The 18,862-nt window shown below is 37.1% G+C and overlaps 1 protein-coding gene across 2 annotated transcripts in view; it reads left to right on the top strand.

The window, feature by feature from the left end:
* Window positions 1-18,862, top strand: part of CKAP5 (cytoskeleton associated protein 5) — a 72,469-nt gene that overhangs the window by 6,089 nt on the left and 47,518 nt on the right. For both annotated transcript variants that reach the window (XM_036426906.2, XM_036426904.2), the window contains exons 2-9: window positions 7,153-7,246; window positions 7,727-7,920; window positions 9,314-9,520; window positions 11,364-11,535; window positions 12,110-12,242; window positions 12,462-12,562; window positions 14,608-14,721; window positions 17,179-17,283. In XM_036426906.2, the coding sequence (XP_036282799.1) occupies window positions 7,190-7,246; window positions 7,727-7,920; window positions 9,314-9,520; window positions 11,364-11,535; window positions 12,110-12,242; window positions 12,462-12,562; window positions 14,608-14,721; window positions 17,179-17,283 (1,083 nt within the window). In that variant the 5' untranslated portion in view covers window positions 7,153-7,189. The remainder of the gene's footprint in view (window positions 1-7,152; window positions 7,247-7,726; window positions 7,921-9,313; window positions 9,521-11,363; window positions 11,536-12,109; window positions 12,243-12,461; window positions 12,563-14,607; window positions 14,722-17,178; window positions 17,284-18,862) is intronic.

Here is an 18,862-nt window from a genome sequence, read left to right as displayed (position 1 = left end):
AGAGGCGGTCCCTTTAAGCAGTTAGCGTTTGCGGGGCGGGGCGGGGCGGGGCCGGGAGGGGGCGGACACTCTGACAGCCGCTCTGGGCCCCGCCCCTGGGGGAGGTGTTGCCCAGCGGGCCAGCCACACCAATGCAGCCGCCTGCCCGGTATTCCTGCTGATGCTGCTGAACATTAGGGCCCTGACCTCTCCCTGCTTGGGGAGCGTAAGAGTCAAACTGCGGTGAGGGTCTAGCATCCCTTGTCCATGCCGGAAGCCCTTGTGGGCACAACAGGGGACTTTTCTGGCCTATCAGAGGCTGGGACGGTGAAAGAGCGTAAACAATGCCAGCTTCAGTGAGCTAAAACCTGGGGCATCTGCTTTACTTCTGTGTGGCGACAGCGACCCTAGAGTGCTTGTTCGGATGTGCAGTGATTGAGTAGTCCCCACAACCTGGCTTTGCCTCCCCTGGTTCCTACTTAGAGTGAGGAGATGCTTTTACCCGAGTATAACTTTGTCGAGCTGGATGGGTACTACTGAATCCAGTGCCTTTGGGCCTTGGATCCTTACCCAGGATTTGGAGACCCGAGTAGCTTCAGGATGAGTAAGCGTTAGGTTTACACCTACCTTGGTACAATTGAGCAGTAATTCTCAAAGTTGACCCAATTCACAGCCAGGTTTAGATTTCAGCCTCCCCAGAGGCCTTTGTTGTTGTCAGGTCCACCTTTTGGAGACATTGACAGTGATCATCTGTTTAGGGAGAGTCCAGTTAGTAACTTTCTTTTCTGCTGATGCGTAGCACGGTGTGAAAGAGATAACACTTTACCCTTCCTTCTCTTTGAAGGAATTTATGGGAAGCCACCATCCCATGACTAGAACAGCAAGCACACCCAAGTTTGTTCAGAAAACCCGCTTAAGAGAAGCCATTTAGATTTCTGGCCCCTAATAATGCAGAATACTCCAGCAAGAGAATAATAGTTGTCCTTGTTAATGGGAATTACCTGGAGGCAGTGATGTTTTTTAAAGGAAAGTCTTGCTATTTTGTTACTGACTACTTAGAGATTTTGTTTGTCTTGGCCAAATAATAAAAAGCTTAAGTTTTTATGCCAGTTACATAATTGTTATGCTTCTTTAATGCAGTTATTTACTCCTAGACATGGTTTGAGTGAAGATGCCTGGGCATCTTTGTGTATTCTGTTTTGCCCTTGTTTTTGGAACTATTTTCTTTTTTGCAGTAAGACTGTCATCATACCTCTTGGTCATTCAAAAGGATTAATTTTTGAATGGGCAAATTTTTTCCTTAAACTTCTCTAGAACTCAGTGTGTGCTTCTGCAGTAGCCAGAAGTGAGGGTCTAGGAATGGTAATCAGATCCAAATCTCTTGTATTGTAATAGTGAAGAGCTTTTGTAGGTCAAGGACTTGGAATTTAGCCATAAAATAGTTTTGCTGCTATAAGCTTCTTCCCAGGTAAAAATCTAAAACAATTTATTTAGTAGCTGTATAATTGTTCTTACAGACTGTCAAGATACAGGAAAGGACAAGAACCTTGGGTGGTGGGGAAGAGTAGTGGACTGAGAAATAGACATAGGTGCTAGACCCAGCTCTAACATTACTCATGACTTAATTTCTCTGCACTTTAAACTGATTGATTCATCAGAAAATTCATAAATTTCTTGAGTCTATATGTTATGATAGTATATAATGCATATTTAATAGGCAGTTTGTTATTTAATTGAATACAAAACTGAAAAATCAGACATTTTGAAATTTATTCTAAGTTCGGTCTTTATGTATGACCTTAGAAACATTTCTTAACCACTGGTCTAAAAATAAACAATTACATCTGAAATTTTTTCAGCAGTAGTGTAGACTATATGGTATTTTAGCTCTATGGCTACATCAATGATATAAGATTATAATATTTCTGTAGAACATTTATTTTATAGCTGGCCTTTTTACCTTTGCCTCTGTTTTAGGTTAGAGCTCTAAATAATTTGAAGTTTCTGAATATTTGTAGAATGGACTAGATTGAATGTACCTTAGCAATCATTGTGTGTTGCCCCCCACTGTTTTCCCCCCTGCCAGCCTGGTCGCCCCCAACTGCCCCCCCCCTTGCTGCCTGGTTGCCCCCAACTGCCCCCCTAGTGTGTGTGTGTGTGTGTGTGTGTGTGTGTGTATATGTGTATCTCCTATCTAATAAAAGAGTAGTTATGCAAAATGACTGTCACTCCAACACACTAGATGGCTGCCTCCATGTGGTCAAAGATGGCTGCTACTCGCATGTGGACACAAGATGGCCACCACAAGATGGCTGGCAGGGGAAGGCAATTGGGAGGGAGAAGGAGAGAGAGAGAGAGAGAGAGAGAGAGAGAGAAACATCAGTGATGAGAGACAATCATTGATCAGCTGCCTCCTGCACGCCCCCCTACAGGAATTGAGTCACAACCTGGGCATGTGCTCTTGGCTGGAATCGAACCCAGGACCCTTCAGTCCATAGGCTGATGCTCTATCCCCTGAGCCAAACTCGCTAGGGCCCCAAGCTATTATTTTCATTGCTTTTACATTTGCATTACATGGTCTTCAAAAAAATGCAAGTTTGATAGTATATCTAATTTTTTCTACTTAATAATCCTTCAAAGTCTCCTTTTACCTTTGGGATAAAGTCCAATTCTATAACATTGATGATAAGACCCTTTAGATTGTAATTTTTACTTTCCAGCCTAACTCTGCACCCCCTTACTTTGTTGCATTTTTATACATTACCTTCACTTTACTTGTTTCAGTTTCTCAGACCACCATAATAAAAGAAATTATATATGTGCTATGTCTATTTTAAACTCTTGTCTCCATTTCTGTACTAATCTATGAATAAGTTTGTGAACCAGCACAAGTCTTTTGACCACTCTATGAGTAGTTCTGAAGGGTACTACAACCCCATGGATGTATAATATTTTACAAATGAATGAAAATTTTTCAAATTATTTATTGAATTGAAGGGGAGAGAGAGAGAGAGAGGGGAGAGAGGGAGATTTGTTGTTTCACTTATTTATGATTTCATTGGTTGATTCTTATATGTTCCCTGACTGGGAATTAAACATGAAGCCTTTGCATATTGAGAGAACACTACCCAACTGAGCTACCCAGCCAGGGCTACAAATGAAATTTTGAATTAAAAAAGCAAGTCATTGAGGATTACAAATAGTACAACATGTATCTAAAGCACAAAATTAAGTGCAGTTACTTTTGTTATTTAGGAATACATACCTGTAACTGACATAGAACTAAGAAAACTTTAAAAAAAAAAAAAAGTGTTTCTGTGGGGAGAAGGGTAGAGTAGGAGAGAAATGCACAGGTGCAGTAATATTGGTAGTGTTCTCATTTTCAGATTGGGGGGTAGGTCAATTTTATTATAATGCTTCATAACTCGTGTTGTTTATATAAAAACTAGTAGCCCTGCACATGAATTCGTGCACCAGTAGCTCGATGCCGCCCTCCTGTAGTTCCCCCTTCCTTCCTTACCCCTCTAACCCTCATAGCTTACTGCTTTGCCCCCTCCTGTAGCTCTCTGCTGCCCGCTTGTAGTCCTCTGCAGATCCATAATCTGGTTGTTACGCAGTTGGTTGTTGTGCCTCACAGCGTAACAGATAATTAGTATAGTCCTCTCTTATATAGATTAAAGCCTAAATTAATTTTATAATTAACATAATTGTGAGAGGGAATTAGTAGAGAAGTGCTTTTTTCCTTATATATCAATCATGGAAGAAGACAAAGACAGAGCAAGAGTCCTTGTCACATGCATACACAAATACTACATCCATTATGTCAATGTCTAGGGAGTTTTAGGTATGAAACAAGCCTTTCTTTTTAATAGATCATAAATACCAACTTTTAAAAACTCAGACTATAACGTATTAGAAGCCGTTTCAGAAAGAATAATAAAATGGCATCTAAATTTTCTACAAGGCACTTAAGTTGGATAACCTGTTTCTTCATGTTTCCAAAAGTAACCAATAGGAAAAAAAGATAAATGTAGTAAACTCATAGAATACTAACAATTGAATATTCTCATTCTCTTACGTGTTCACATTCTCTTGGTTGGAAAATGTTTTAAAAGATTCATGGAGTGTTTTTCTTTGAAAATGAGATGGGAAAGATTGCTTTTGTGCTCAAAGTTGTGCCAAGAAAGTAATGTGAGAGGTTTTCAACCCAGGCTGCACATTAGAATCACCTTAGGACTTAAAAAAAGAATTTATTGAAGTGAAATTCATATAATATAAAACTTAAGCATTGTAACATGAACAGTTCAAATGGCATTTTGTACATTTACAATATTATGCAACCACCATTTTTATCTAGTTTCAAAACACATCTATCACTCTAGAGTAAAACTCCTTATTCATTAAGCAGTTTCTATCTAATTCCCTCTCTCCCCAATCCCTGGCAACCACTATTCTGTTTTCTGTCTCTATAGATTAATCTATTATAATTCTAGATATCTATAATAATAAAAGTATAATATGCTAATTAGACCAGATATCCTTCCAGATGAAGCTGAGGCTGCAAGGGGAAGCCTGGGTACCTGCCAGTGGCCAAAGGGAAGCCCAGGTCCTGGGTGCTGGTGACAGGAGAGAAACTTGGGTCCCAGGTGCCATAGGGAAGCCAGTGCTGGCAGCCAGGGGAAGGAAGGCCTGCTTGGCCTACTCTTGAACAAATTTCACGCATCAGGTCTCTAGTTTGCATAGAATGGAATCATACAATATGGGACCTTTTGTGTTTGGCTTCTTTCACTTAGCATCATATTTGTGAAGCTCATCTAGTTGTAGCATGTATCAGTACTTTACTTCATTCCCTTTTATGCCCAAGTTATAGTACATTGTATGTACATACCACTATCTGTTTATTCCATCCATTGATGAACCCGCGGGCGGCAGAAAAGTGGCAGGGCAGCAGCAGAAGGGAAAGCACAGGGCAGCAGTGGTGGGAGGGAAAGTGCAGGAGGGGGGGCAGCGGCTGTGGGAGGGAAAGCGTGGGGTGGGGGCCAGAGATGGCGGGAGGGAAGGGAAAGCACCAGGCTGTGGTGGGAGGGAAAGTGCAGAGGGTGGGGGGGGGGCGGGGACGGCGGGAGGAAAAGCGTGGGTAAGGGGTGAGGGACAAAGGTGGCAGGAAAAGTGCGGGGCAGGGGTGGGGTGGAAGGTGGCGGTGATGTGAGGAAAGCCTGCCAGAAGCTCTGTTCTTGCAGGAATCTTCCTGCAACAGGCCTCTAGTTTATTTATTAAACAAACAAAAAAAAAAGTTCTGTCATTTCGACGTATGTACATATGTGCTTTATGTTTTTTATTATTTATTTACCACAAGCAGAGGTCAGGAATTGTTATCTTTCTTTTAAAATTTTTTTACTGTTTCACTTCATTACTGCTGTGTATGTGCTCCATGTGAGTGAAGTAGGTGCTTATGTAGGTGGGTTCCAACTTATGGTGAAAATCGCTTCACATCGCACCATAGGAACTAATCTCCGATGTAACCCAAGGACCTACTTTATGCAAATTGTCAGTTTGACCAGAAGTTCAACTGGGAGTTTGACCAGTGGGCAGGGCCAGCCCTCCAACTGCCCACAGTCCCTCCCCACACTGGCCCGCCCTGATTGGCCCCAATCAGGACTAGCCACACCTCACCCATGCACGAATTCATGCACCAGACCTCACGCATGCACGAATGCATGAACCAGACTTCTAGTGTATCTATATATATGTAAAAGCTTAATTAACCAAACAACTAGTTAACTGGTCAGTGTGCTCCCATAGCAGGAGCGCCACTCAACTGACTGATGGTCATCAGATGCAGGGCTTACAGCTGGCAAGCACCACTTCGGGGGCGCAAACCTCTCCTGATAGGGAATGACTGGGTGCAAGTTCAGGGCAGATGCAGCGGCCCGGAATGAGTGGGAGCAGTGTGGTGCCTGGCCCGGGCTTGGGCTCCTCCCCAGCTGCCTGCCACTTTGCACTACTACATCCTGCCATGACTGACACCCACCTTGTTCCACGCTCTACTGCCTGCACCCACCATGTCCCTCACGCGCCCCCTAGTGGTCAACACACCTCATAGTGACCAGTTGTTCCGCCGTTCCGTCTGTTTGCATATTAGGGTTTTATAGATATGCATTGAAAAAAGTCTGGAAGGATTCAAGTGGACACACACTTTAGTGTTCATCAAAGTGGTGAAATTACGTTTTAATACTTCTTTAATATTTCCTGTACTTTCCAGATTTTCTACAGTTAGCATAAATTACTTTTATAAGCAGAAATAAATGTTATCTAAATAAATAGCATAAAGTTATTGAATAAATGTTGACTATAACCCTCTCTAAAAAATTGTTTAAATATAAAGTTTATAAAGGAATAGTTTATTCAGGGATTTAATTTTTTACTAGTTTACATAGACATTGACTAAAGTCATATTTGCCATAATTAGATAGAGAGCTGGGTAGCATTGAGATTTTTCATATTGATTACTTTCTATAAGGAATTTTAGGTTAACAGTTGAAAGTATGACATTCTTTGATACTCTTGCCCTTTTTTAAAAATTGATTTGAGAAAGAAAGAGGGGAAGGTGAAAGAGAGGGAAGGTGGGGGGAGAGAAAGAGAGAGAGAGAGAGAGAGAGAGAGAGAGAGACATCGATTTGTTGTTCCATTTATTAATGCATTCATTGGTTGCTTCAGTGTTTGCCCTGACCAGGGATCAAACCCACAACCTTGGCATATCGAGATGAGGCTCCAACCAATTGAGTTACCTGACTTGACCTGGCCAGGGCCATCTTATCTTGTCCTTTTAAGAGGCCAAGTAGCTCAGCTCTTCTGTTTTATTCTATCTTTGTCATGTATCTAAGAAGTTCCCATTGGGAAAATATTTAACCACCTTTTTTGAAGAAAAAAAGAAAAAAAAAAACGCACAGATATTTGTCCTTTCTAGATTTACTTATAGTTTTTAATTGACTTTTCTCTGTGTTTACTTTTAAAATGCTCTATTAATGTACTAATTAAATAGGTATATAAACAAAGAATGGGTTTTAAATTTTATTGGTGCATCATGATAAAATAAAAATCTGAGAAAAATCATTTTGTCTTAAGAGGCTGCTGGATGCTAGAATTAATAGGTATTGATTTTTATTTGACCAGGAATTACTCTTAATTCTAAGGAGAAACTGGAAGCACAATGGGAGATGACAGTGAGTGGTTGAAACTGCCAGTTGATCAGAAATGTGAACACAAGGTGAGACTTTTCTGGAACTCAGATTTCAGTATATTGGCTTGTTTTGTCTGCAGTTATACCGTGTAGTGTAGTAAAAACCTGCCCAATGATTACACAGTACAACTGAAAACAACGTACTTTTGGAGATTGGGCAATTTCAGCAGGATGATTCATGTTTAACCATCACATCTTTAATGCCATGTTCTAAAGAAGTAATAATACTTGAATATTTTGTATCCAATTGAAATATATTTATAATGGCCTGTTACGAATTTTAGATGACCCCAGTAAAATGTCATAAATACTAAATATTTACAAGAAAAAGTTTATTAGCTAATTTTTTTTAAAAAGTATCTGAATTTCCTTAACTCCTTTTTTGTTTCCACTCATGGGGTCTTTTGATTAGATTACCTGGTATAGGGTATTTTTCTCTTCCCCTTAATTAATAATAAATAATAATAGTATTAAGTTTTGTTTTTCAAAATACAACATTTCTTTTAGCTGTGGAAAGCAAGGTTAAATGGGTATGAAGAGGCCCTGAAGATCTTCCAGAAAATAAAAGATGAAAAGAGCCCAGAATGGTCCAAATATTTAGGATTGATCAAAAAATTTGTGACTGATTCCAATGCAGTGGTTCAGTTAAAAGGATTAGAGGCTGCACTTGTTTATGTTGAAAATGCCCATGTAGCAGGAAAGTAAGTAGTTTCTTTTCAACTGTTCTATTAAACCCTATCTAGTGCTACCTGGATTAATCTATGTATATTTATGGATCACTGTTCTTAGTTATTAGCACTTTTAAAATATATTCATTTTCTTACTTTCATAGTTCCTTGATACTTGTGGGGGTTTGGATGTTTTGTTTTCAATCTTTATCTATTCTCAGATGAACAAGTAATGTTTTCTTCTTTTAAGCCTTTCATAAGGGAAAATACTCTAGACTAAGAAGGAAAATCTTCAGTAACTTTTAGAAGAAACTGAGAAGTTGTTAGCAAAGGGAATGATCAGAATTTCACTGAAAATAGTTGGGCATTACAGAAAACTTTTTCTAAGATCCCAGCTAGTTGATCTTAGAATCACATCTTTCTTCCTGTGGCCATTAGACATTTTTATCTCTTAGGAGAGCCAATACTAACTAAACAACCTCTATGGCTCTCAGCCTGTTTGACTTTTGCTATAGCTCAAGTAATAGATGTTTCTAGTGACTCCTCTCTCCCAAGCCTCTTAAACCTGATTTTTCTAACTCTAATCTTTATGTTATTGAAAGGAGCCCCTCCCCCCCAACACACACACACACACACACACACACACACACACACACAAATGGGGGCCATTGACTTAATTGCACAAGAAATATATACTTGATTTACTTCAAAGATTATACTAATAAAAAAAAATCATAAGTTGAGTTTGTTAACATCACCAAGTCTTTTCTTTTTTTAATTTGATTTTTCTTCTGATACCAGAAACTTTTTTGACAAATGCTACATGTAATTCCAGCCCATTCAATTCCTCCAACTTCCAATAGTACAAGTTTTATTTAATTTAAAAGAGACTCAAAGCAATAAAGTTACTGTAGTCTTACCAAGGTGTTGGGAGCAGCCTTTTATTACTAAAGGTGTATATCCATTCCTTCTGTGAAGAAATTCCCTTAAGGGGTGTTTAAAATTATTATTTTTTTTTAATTTCACAAAATCAAGAACTTGATAATCCTATTTTTATATAATATATCTGTATGTGTATAGAAAAATCAGGAAGTTGTGGAATTTCAAGGGATTTTTGTATTCTTGTTTGAATTTTCTTCATTTATAAACAGTCTATGGTTCTGTGTTATTGTCTGGCATGAATGTCTTAAACCTTTGCACTTTACTCTTGGGTAATAGAACCTTGAGACCAAATGTTCAGTCCTAGTTTTTTAATATTTTCAACATAAATTTAAAAATTAGAGACTCGTTTAAGAATTTTAAAAAGTAACTGTGTATCCCCCTTCCTCCCTCTCCACACACACATTGCCTTACATGACCTTTTCTAGCTCTTGCTACTAAAGTGTGTTTGTGTGTGTGTGGTTGTTGTTTATAATCTCTATTACAGAACTACAGGAGAAGTTGTATCAGGTGTTGTAAGTAAAGTGTTCAACCAACCCAAAGCCAAAGCCAAGGAGCTAGGGATCGAGATTTGTCTGATGTACATAGAGATTGAGAAAGGAGAGATTGTGCAAGAAGAGCTCCTAAAAGGCCTGGACAATAAGAACCCCAAAATTATAGTGGCCTGTATAGAGACACTGAGGAAAGCCTTAAGGTAAGACCATTTCTTTTTGCATTAGTTCTATTAACTAGGGTGTCTCAATTGAGTTTGGATTCCTGGTTTAAACAGAAATGAAAACTGCTAGGCTTGACTTGGCATGCCATACCACTCAGGAAAGTGACTTGGAAAGGCTGAACTCATTCCTCGAGTGTGGCACTTAGTATTCAGTAATTTTAGCCCTCAAGGGTGTTGCATATGCCTCTCAGCATAACCATTATAACTTGTCTCACTTTTGGTTCTTACAATGGTATTTCTTGGATCACATGATCTCACACATCTAGAGGAAATAATGAACAACATAAACTGATGAACAAAAACAGATTTAGAGAAAGAGAAGCAGTGGTCAGACTTTCAAACCTCAGAGGGAAAGTAGGGGAGGGTGTGGGTAAGGGGGAGAGATTAACCAAAGGATTTGTGTGCATGTATATGGGTCTAGCCAGTGGCCATGAACAATAGGGGGGGGGGGAGGCAGGAAGTGGGGGGCATATGTGGGGAAGGGCTTGGATTGGGAATGGGGGGATGAGGACAATTATGTGATACCATAATCAATAAAATTAATATAAAATAAAAGAATATGGCAGAGAATGGAAGAGATACACCTGCTAATGGGAATGCTATGAGGAAAATTAGGAGCAGGAGGTGAGGAAGAATAGAAGGAAGGTGATAGGGAGGAGGAAGATGAGATAAAGTTCAGACTGAGGCAGCTACTAGCAAACAGGAAGCTGAAAATTATGAGGATGACGATGCTGACACCAAGAAGCAGAAGACTGGTGAGGACAGCTAAACAGCAAAACAGGAAAAGTTAAAATTTTCCCCAAAAAAGGCCACTGTGACCTATTCACCCCCTACTTCCCATCTCAAAATCTAAACCTGATCACCTTCAAGAGTCACAGATGATATGTACTCTTCATCACCCAAAGAACCAAAACTTCTAAGGCCCTGCATTTTTTCATAAAAGTACTTTTAAAAGGAAAATTTGTGTTTTTTATTTACATTTTATATTTTTGTATATATTGTTAGGAGTTAACCATTTTTAATGACTTTGTGATGACCAAACCAGCCTGTGGAACATTCTCCATCCTATTTCTGACTTTATTTGTGGAGTGACCATATTCATTATAATCCCAAAGGAGGAGAAAAACTTTGTAAAAAGCAAAAACAAAAAGAAAAATCTTACTCTGAGCATTCCAGTAACTTTCTGTGTATACACTTGGCTGTACTATAAGTAGTTGGGTTTATATGAAATGCTTAAAAGAGCCCAAAATTAAAGGTTACTTTTTTTTCTTTTTCTTTTTTTTGGCTAGGAAGATGCTATTTGTTTATTTGGCCTTTTTGATGTGTGTGAAGCAGTGTTGTACAATAAACTGGAATTTTATTTTGCTGGAAAAAATAAGTAGATAAATAATTGTGTTACCTTTCTTAAAGAAGTCAGAATACAACGATTTTTCCCATGGAAAACTGAAGCAAAAAGGTTTAAATTGCCTGGAGTTATAGTGTGGTAGCTTTAAAATCAGGAATGAAACCACATACTGCCAGGATTAGTTATCTATTGAGTTGAGCAAACCACTTTAATTGTAAGAACTATTGATTAGAAAAGAAAAAAGAAAAGAAAGGAGATTTCACTCATCAAAATATTTATAAACGTATTTGTTTATATTTTTATACATATATATACACACACACACACACACACACACAAAAGTGTTGGTCCTTTAAGGATTTGAATTATTCCTACTCTAGTTATCTAGAAAGTTAGTTTTAAAATGGTGTGAATGAAAGCTAACACTTTACACAGTCAAGCATGTTGACAATTGTTTTTCCAATATTTTACTTCTAGTGAATTTGGTTCCAAAATCATCTTGCTTAAGCCAATTATCAAAGTGTTGCCAAAACTCTTCGAATCTCGAGACAAGGGTGTGCGAGATGAAGCCAAACTAATTGCTGTGGAGATTTATAAATGGATTCGGGATGTTCTGAGACCCCCATTACAAAATATAAACTCTGTCCAGGTGAGGCACAAAGTTTTTGCATAAGGTTAATAAGTGAAGATATTTCCTTCTTATTGTTGTTGATATTCTATCCTTACAAATAATTATTTTTTTAAATCAGTTGGTTCTTCTGAGCATAGCCAACTGTCTCTATTGTTACTTCATCCTCTCAAGTTAAATACCATGCATTTGGTGATTCCTGTATGTTAGTTTTGAATCTGTAGCAGTTTAAAAGATCCCTTTATAATGCTATTGGTAGCAGGATTTAATATCTGTTTAGACAAAAGTAATTTCTTTTTTATTATAATTTATTATAAACTTTATCTGATACAAATATATCTGAATTCATGAACTAATAAGGGTGTCCAAAAAAATGGATTTTCTTTTTTCTGTGTGCTTAGCCATACATCTTCAGTGTAATAAAAATAAGTCAGTTTGTCTTATGCTACAAAATATGCACAATTTAAATTTATCTTGTCTCTTTAGAGCCAAATAAATAAGAAATTAAGTTCTTACATAAGTAAATATAAATAAGTATGCTATCTAATGGTAGAGATGTAGACAATGTTTTTAAAATATTTTGTTATATTTACAGTTGAAAGAACTAGAAGAAGAATGGGTCAAACTGCCAACAGGTGCTCCTAAACCAACTCGGTTTCTGCGTTCCCAGCAAGAATTACAGGCGAAATTGGAACAGCAACAGTCCGCTGGTGGAGATGCTGAGGGAGGTAAGCCCATTTTAAACACTGGTCTCTATAAAAATTGGCAAGAACAGGACCTACCACAAGAACCTATATACACTAGGCATATTTTATAGGACTGCCATTTAATAAAATATAAGTTGCATATAGTACTAATAATTCGGTATCGAGATTTCATCAGAGGTGTGAAAGGACTGATAACAAATAAAATCATTTCATCGATTTTTGTTGTTTTTCTCCTGGAAGGTGGTGATGATGGTGATGAGGCCCCACAGATAGATGCTTATGAGCTTTTGGAAGCAGTAGAAATTCTTTCCAAACTTCCCAAAGACTTTTATGACAAAATTGTAAGTAATTTATTTCATTTTAAGTAACTACAATAGTATGATTAGAAATGCTCTGCTGAGCCATTTCCTGGAGTACCCTTCAACCCTAATCTTGAGTGTGAATTAGTTGCTTCTTTGTTCCCATAGATTTTGTGTATATACTTACTGTTGCACTTTTTTTACATCTTGCTAAAAAATAGAATATTTTTGTTGATGTCTCTCTTTTCCTCATTGTATCTCTGGTTTTACCTTTAAATATCTCAAATTCATCTCCATTTCTTTATCCTACTGTCTAGTAAGTTACTCTAGGGTTTCTTGACCTTGGCACTCTTGATATTTTTCCCCAGATAATTCTTTGTTTTGGGGGACTCTCCTGTGCCCTTGGAGGCTTTTTAGCAGCATCTCGGGCCTTTACCCATTAGATATCAGTAATACCAGCCTCCCAAGTCCTGATATAAAAAAATGTCTCCAGCATTTGCTAAATGTATTCCAAAAGACAAAAGTATCCTCAATTGAGAAACATCTTATGCCAACCACCATCATGTCTTGCCTTAAGTGCTTCAGTACTACAGTGTTGTCGTCTTTTGTTTGTTTGTTTATTAATCCTCACCCAAGGATATTTTCCCATTGATTTTTAGGGAGAGGGAAAGGCAGAGAGAAACATCGATGTGAGAGAAAACACATCAATTGGTTGCCTCCCGCATGATCCCTGACCAAGGCCCAAGCCAGGGAGGAGCCTGCAACCAAGATACACGCCCTTGACTAGAATCAAACCTGGGACCCTTTGGTCCACAGACCAATGCTCTATCACTGAACCAAACCAGCTAGGTCTACAGTTGTCTTTTTAGTATCTTTGCTCTTGCTTCCTCCTTCCCATCAGATATCACCATGTAATTAGAAGTGTCATTTGCCAAAATGCAAGTCTTCTTATATCATTGCCTCAATAAAACTCTTTAATGGCTTCCATGAGTTTTAAGATGATGCCTTTTATCATCCTGTGGCCCTTGAGGTTATTTCTGGTACCTTTGAGGCCTCTGCTTACCTTCCAGCCACATTTTTAATTGCTCTCCACACTCCGGTCATGTGGATCTTCTCCCAGTATCAAATGTGCCACACTTGTTTTTTTGTTTTTTTTATATTTTCTTATAAACTTTAGGACTTAACATTGCTGTTCTTCATGCTTATTCATTTTTCTTACCCCCTCCCCTCAATTCAGCTCATAATTCAGCTCCTTATCTTCTGGATCTCACCTTAAGCATCACTTTTTAGGAGATACCTTAAGCATCACTTTTTAGGAGATAAATTAGGTTTATCTCCTTGTTGGGTTACCAAAGCCTTGTAGTTATTCATTAAAGAGCTTCCTATCTCTGCTAACAGCTCCTTTCATATCCTATAAACTTTCGATTAACAACTAAATGTTTAATAAATTAAATTGAACTGTATTGTCCTCTAGGGAGGCTAATTTGTCATCTTTCTATCCCCAGTTCTTTCATATAGTGCATATTCAAATTATTGAATGATTACATGATCTCTAATGGAGCATATTCTCCTTGATGGCCATAAAATATGAGTGTAACATTTTACTCCCAACCTAGAAAACTAATCTTTGAGATTAGAACAGTTTTGGTTGTTGGTTATATGATTATTCTTTTCTGGTCTTTTTAATATTGATAGTATGGAATTCCTTTCTCCTGTAGTTGTGCCACTGTCAGAAACTTTAGAAATGCTTTCTATCATTGTTTTCTGTTTAATACCTGCTCACTAACATTTACGTAGAAAATGAGAAGGAAAAGCCTATGGTATCTTACTCTGTTTACTTACTTTAGAATTTAGGAATATGAAATATGAAAATACTTTTTATATATGAACACAATTTTATATATATGAACAAAACATTCTGATTAGCTGCATAGGTTTTCCATTTTGTTTTTTAACCAGCTTTAGAAAAGTTTCTGAAAACAAAAAATATTTATCTTTGAAATATTGAAATAGTTGCATGAGAGAAATAGATTTTATTTTACTCTCATATTTTCTATTCTACAAATGACTCGTATTGTTTCTTGCAGGAGGCAAAAAAATGGCAAGAGAGAAAAGAAGCCCTGGAGGCTGTAGAAGTACTGGTGAAAAACCCCAAATTGGAAGCAGGCGATTATGCAGACTTAGTAAAAGCTTTGAAGAAGGTAAATGTGAGGCGTTTCAACTTTGGTATCCCAACTCAGACCAGGCCATTGTATTTTTCTTTATCCATCGTCTTTTTTATCACAAAACATTGCTATTTAAGGAACACTGTTGATGGTTTTTAAATTCTAAGCATTCATTTTTTAAAGATTGATTAAAATTATTGTTCTAGGTTAGTTTGGAGGGATTGGTTTTCAATCTTTGTTTAAGTATGTTATTTAATAACATGTACACCTCAAGAAAAAGAGGGTCTTGCTAATCTAGACCCAAGTATTCCAGTTTTGTTATTCTGTAGGATGAACTATTTATTTTGCCCCATTTAATGGGACAGATATTACATATGAAGAATTTTTTTGTTAGATAGTAAATGATGACATGCTATATTGTATCAGCATGTAAAGCAAAGGATAATGGTCAATTATAAAGCAGGGAAGTACGTACTAAATAAGAAAAATATTTTTAGAAAATAATTCCTTTGATATTGCTTAGGTCTAACCAAGTTGATTGCTGCTGGTGGGTATTTTTGTATCCTGGCTTTTCATAAAATCTGAAAGTACAGATCAAACACTGTGGGTCTGGTTATATAATAGAATGTAAGAACAAACTGAAGACTTCATCTTGAATACAGCAAGATTGAAAACTTGTTTTCCTCAGCCTGAAATTACAGAGAATTAAACTGGTGGGGGAGGGAGAGAAGGTTAATTTTTAATTATATTAATTTAAGTACAATAATTCTCATTATTCCAGTAGCTATGTTCTATAAAATTACCACAAATGCTGAACCATTATCTCTCAGGGAAATACAGGATTAGGATCCTGCAACCCTTTGATCATAACATTTTCATCAACTGACACACAAAACAGTACATACCCATGTTTTATTCTTTTTGAAGACATCTTATTTAATATATATTATTGATTCATTAACATTGACCTCACAAGATCAACCAGAGTACTTGTATGCATGCATATAAGCCTAACCAGTGGTCACAGACAACAAGGGGTAGAGGGCATGCGTGGGGAGGAGTTTGGGATGGGAATGGAGGGATGATGCCAAATATGTAATACCTTAGTTAATCAATAAAGAAATTTTAAAAATAAAATAAAAATAAATAAAGATGAGAAAACTAGAAAAAAACTGAACTCACAGCCAACAGCCCTATAACTCATGCCTGAACAAAGCTTATCTAATGCACAAAATTTCTGTGTAAGGTAAATAACAGCCTTTTTGTGCTTAGGAACACTGAACAGAACTTCAGCACTACACATGAGGGTCATTTTACTAGTAAATAGTAAAAGCACATTTTTAAAAAGCATCAAAATGCACACACACAAAAACCCCCAAACATAACACTAAATCACAAAAAAGACACTTGTTTACTGTATGAAAAAAGAAAACAGTTTTGCTTTGTTCAGTCTCAGCTGAGAATGTGCACATCAGGCAGCTCAAATTTTTTGTAGCTCTGTGCTTGTCTGAATGACCAGGAAAGTGCTGAGCGTAAAAAAGTAAGAGCTCTGGTGTCAAAACAGACCTAGGTTTGAACCACCATTTGCTAGCTCTATGAGCTTGAGCAAGTTAATGTCTACTTAATCTTTGAAATCTACAAAATTGAGATGATAATAGTAGCTGCTTTATAGAGTTGGGATGAGTATTAAATGAAATAGGGTTATAGCACCTATAAAATTGTCATCTAATTCATTCTTAATAAATGTTAGTCTCTTTATGATCTTTACTCCTCAGTACTTAGGGATTACATGTAGGTGCCAATTAGAACTTCCTTGCATGTTATGCATTTCTGATTGATTAATTTGGGGAATTTGGAATGAAGCATTCTGTTTACAGAATACCAAACCGTAGGGATTAAAAAATCCAGAGTAACACAGCCAGTGTGGCTCAGTAGTTGAACACCTACCCATTAACCGGTCACACCAGTGACTAAACTGGTAACTGCAAAGCCAGAAGCTCCCTCAGAGGAATGGTTGCAATGGTATTTGTAATTTAGAGTCTGAATGGACTTATTGGTGGTACATACAGCAGTTTCTACCTGTGCTCCTGGGGTATAAATGTTAAAAGCTGCTGCTCTGTGGGGTCTTCCAGAAAAACGTTGTCAGCTTTCCCTGCCCCAAAGCAAAGTCAGTGGCTTCCAGCTTCTCTCCCATCATCAGAGTCTCCTCCTCTACACTGTGCAGCTCTGACAGCCCAGACTACCACTGATGGAGAGTTAGTGATTGGAAGTTGAGGTTTTATGTATATTTTTTATTGGTAAAACTTCAAGATAGAGTCCAAACATACTGAAGGGAAGCTCCCAAGTTTTATATTGTTTAAAGAAGAATCTCCTTTTTTGTAGGAAACTTAATTGGCTACTAACATAGTAGCTTTTAGAGTTCTTTTAAGAGAGTTTTCAGTTCTACAGGGTTATGACTGGTTGTTGTTTTTTTCTTTTTTTCCCTTTTTGTAGGTAGTTGGAAAGGACACCAATGTCATGTTGGTGGCTTTGGCAGCAAAATGTCTTACTGGCCTGGCTGTTGGGCTAAGGAAGAAATTTGGACAATATGCAGGACACGTAAGTAACAATTTATTTTTAAGTACAAATCAACAATATTATCAAGAATGTCAGGCTAGTTTGCTCTGTGCTTTAAAACAGCTCTTCAGGCCGAAACCAGTTTGGCTCAGTGGTAGAGCGTCGGCCTGCGGACTGAAAGGTCCCAGGTTCGATTCCGGTCAAGGGCATGTACATTGGTTGCGAGCACATCCCCGCTGGGGCATGTGCAGAAGGCAGCTGGTCGATGTTTCTCTCTCATCAACGTTTCTGGCTCTCTATCTCTCTCCCTTACTCTCTGTAAAAAAATCAATAAAATATATTTAAAAAAATAAAATAAAATAAAACAGCTCTTCAGCATAGATCTTTATGTATTGGGTAATATAAATTTTTCACTAAGTTTTATTAATACTGTATTGAGCATAACTCATAACATTTCAGTGAAGATGTCAGTTATAACTAAATTCATTAGATTTATGTAAAAAATCAAGCACTTTGCCTAAAGTACTAAGTTGAGTTGATTTGTTTATTATTTATTAACACCTTGCTCTATTCTTACAACATCTGTATAACAGGATGAAGTAAAACTTAGAATAACCAGGACAGAGCAAAAATGAGAGTAGGAAAGGCCATATAAAACTAGAAGTGAAATTATATCAGTTTACTTTATTCTAAGAAATCTGCCTGAAGACATTTGTTGAATATATATTTTCTTTATATAAATTTGGAAACAATCAATTTTGGTAACAACTTTAGTAAATTGAGATGTTTAACTGACATCTTTCAGTTGGCCTCTAAATCTGGTCTGAATTACTTAGAATGCTCCAGCGTCTGAAAATTGACTGTGCTGAACTTAGGGTTTTACTTATCATTTGATTCCCTAAATGAATTTAAGAGTTTCCTAATAGTCCATAACCATTTGTCAGTTTTATATCATGAAGCTAATGTCTAATCTCTCTTAGTTATGGTATTTGGAGCTCACTTACTCATAGAATTAAAAATAATTTTAGAGAACTTAACTACGAAAAAAGATAGTACCACATAAAAATAAGTCATGACTAGCTTGTTACCAGGAAAATAAAAATAAGGGTCTAAAAATGCCTTAGTCACATAAATCATTTATTGAATTAAAATTATAATTAATATTTTTATAGAAATCCATGCATGTTATATAATATCTATGTAAATATGCTCAGTGTATTAATGAGCTTTTTGTCATTTTTATGTTACTTATTAGAATATTTTATACTTTTTTATTAGGGTAAGTATTCAAGCTAGAAAACAATTTTTTAAATACATTTCAATTTACTAAATTATAGTTGGGCTCGGCCAGCGAGGATCAGCGGTTGAGCATCAATCTATAACCAGGAGGTCACGGTTCAATTCCTGGTCAGGGCATATATCACAACATTTTTATGACCCCAAAAAAAGACCCTATGCCCATTTTCTGTCACTTCCCATTCTTCCCTACTCCTAGACCCTAATCCACTTTCTATCTCTATGGAATTTGCATTTCATATAAATGGAATCATGCATATGTGATTGGCTTTTTTGATTTAGTATAATGCTTTCAAGGCTCTTCCATGTTATAGTATGTATCAAC

This window comes from Pipistrellus kuhlii, unplaced genomic scaffold (genome assembly GCF_014108245.1).
Source record: "Pipistrellus kuhlii isolate mPipKuh1 unplaced genomic scaffold, mPipKuh1.p scaffold_m20_p_9, whole genome shotgun sequence".
Lineage (NCBI taxonomy): Eukaryota > Metazoa > Chordata > Mammalia > Chiroptera > Vespertilionidae > Pipistrellus > Pipistrellus kuhlii.
Note: the sequence above shows the minus strand (reverse complement) of the source record. Positions and strands in the feature narration are given on the sequence as shown.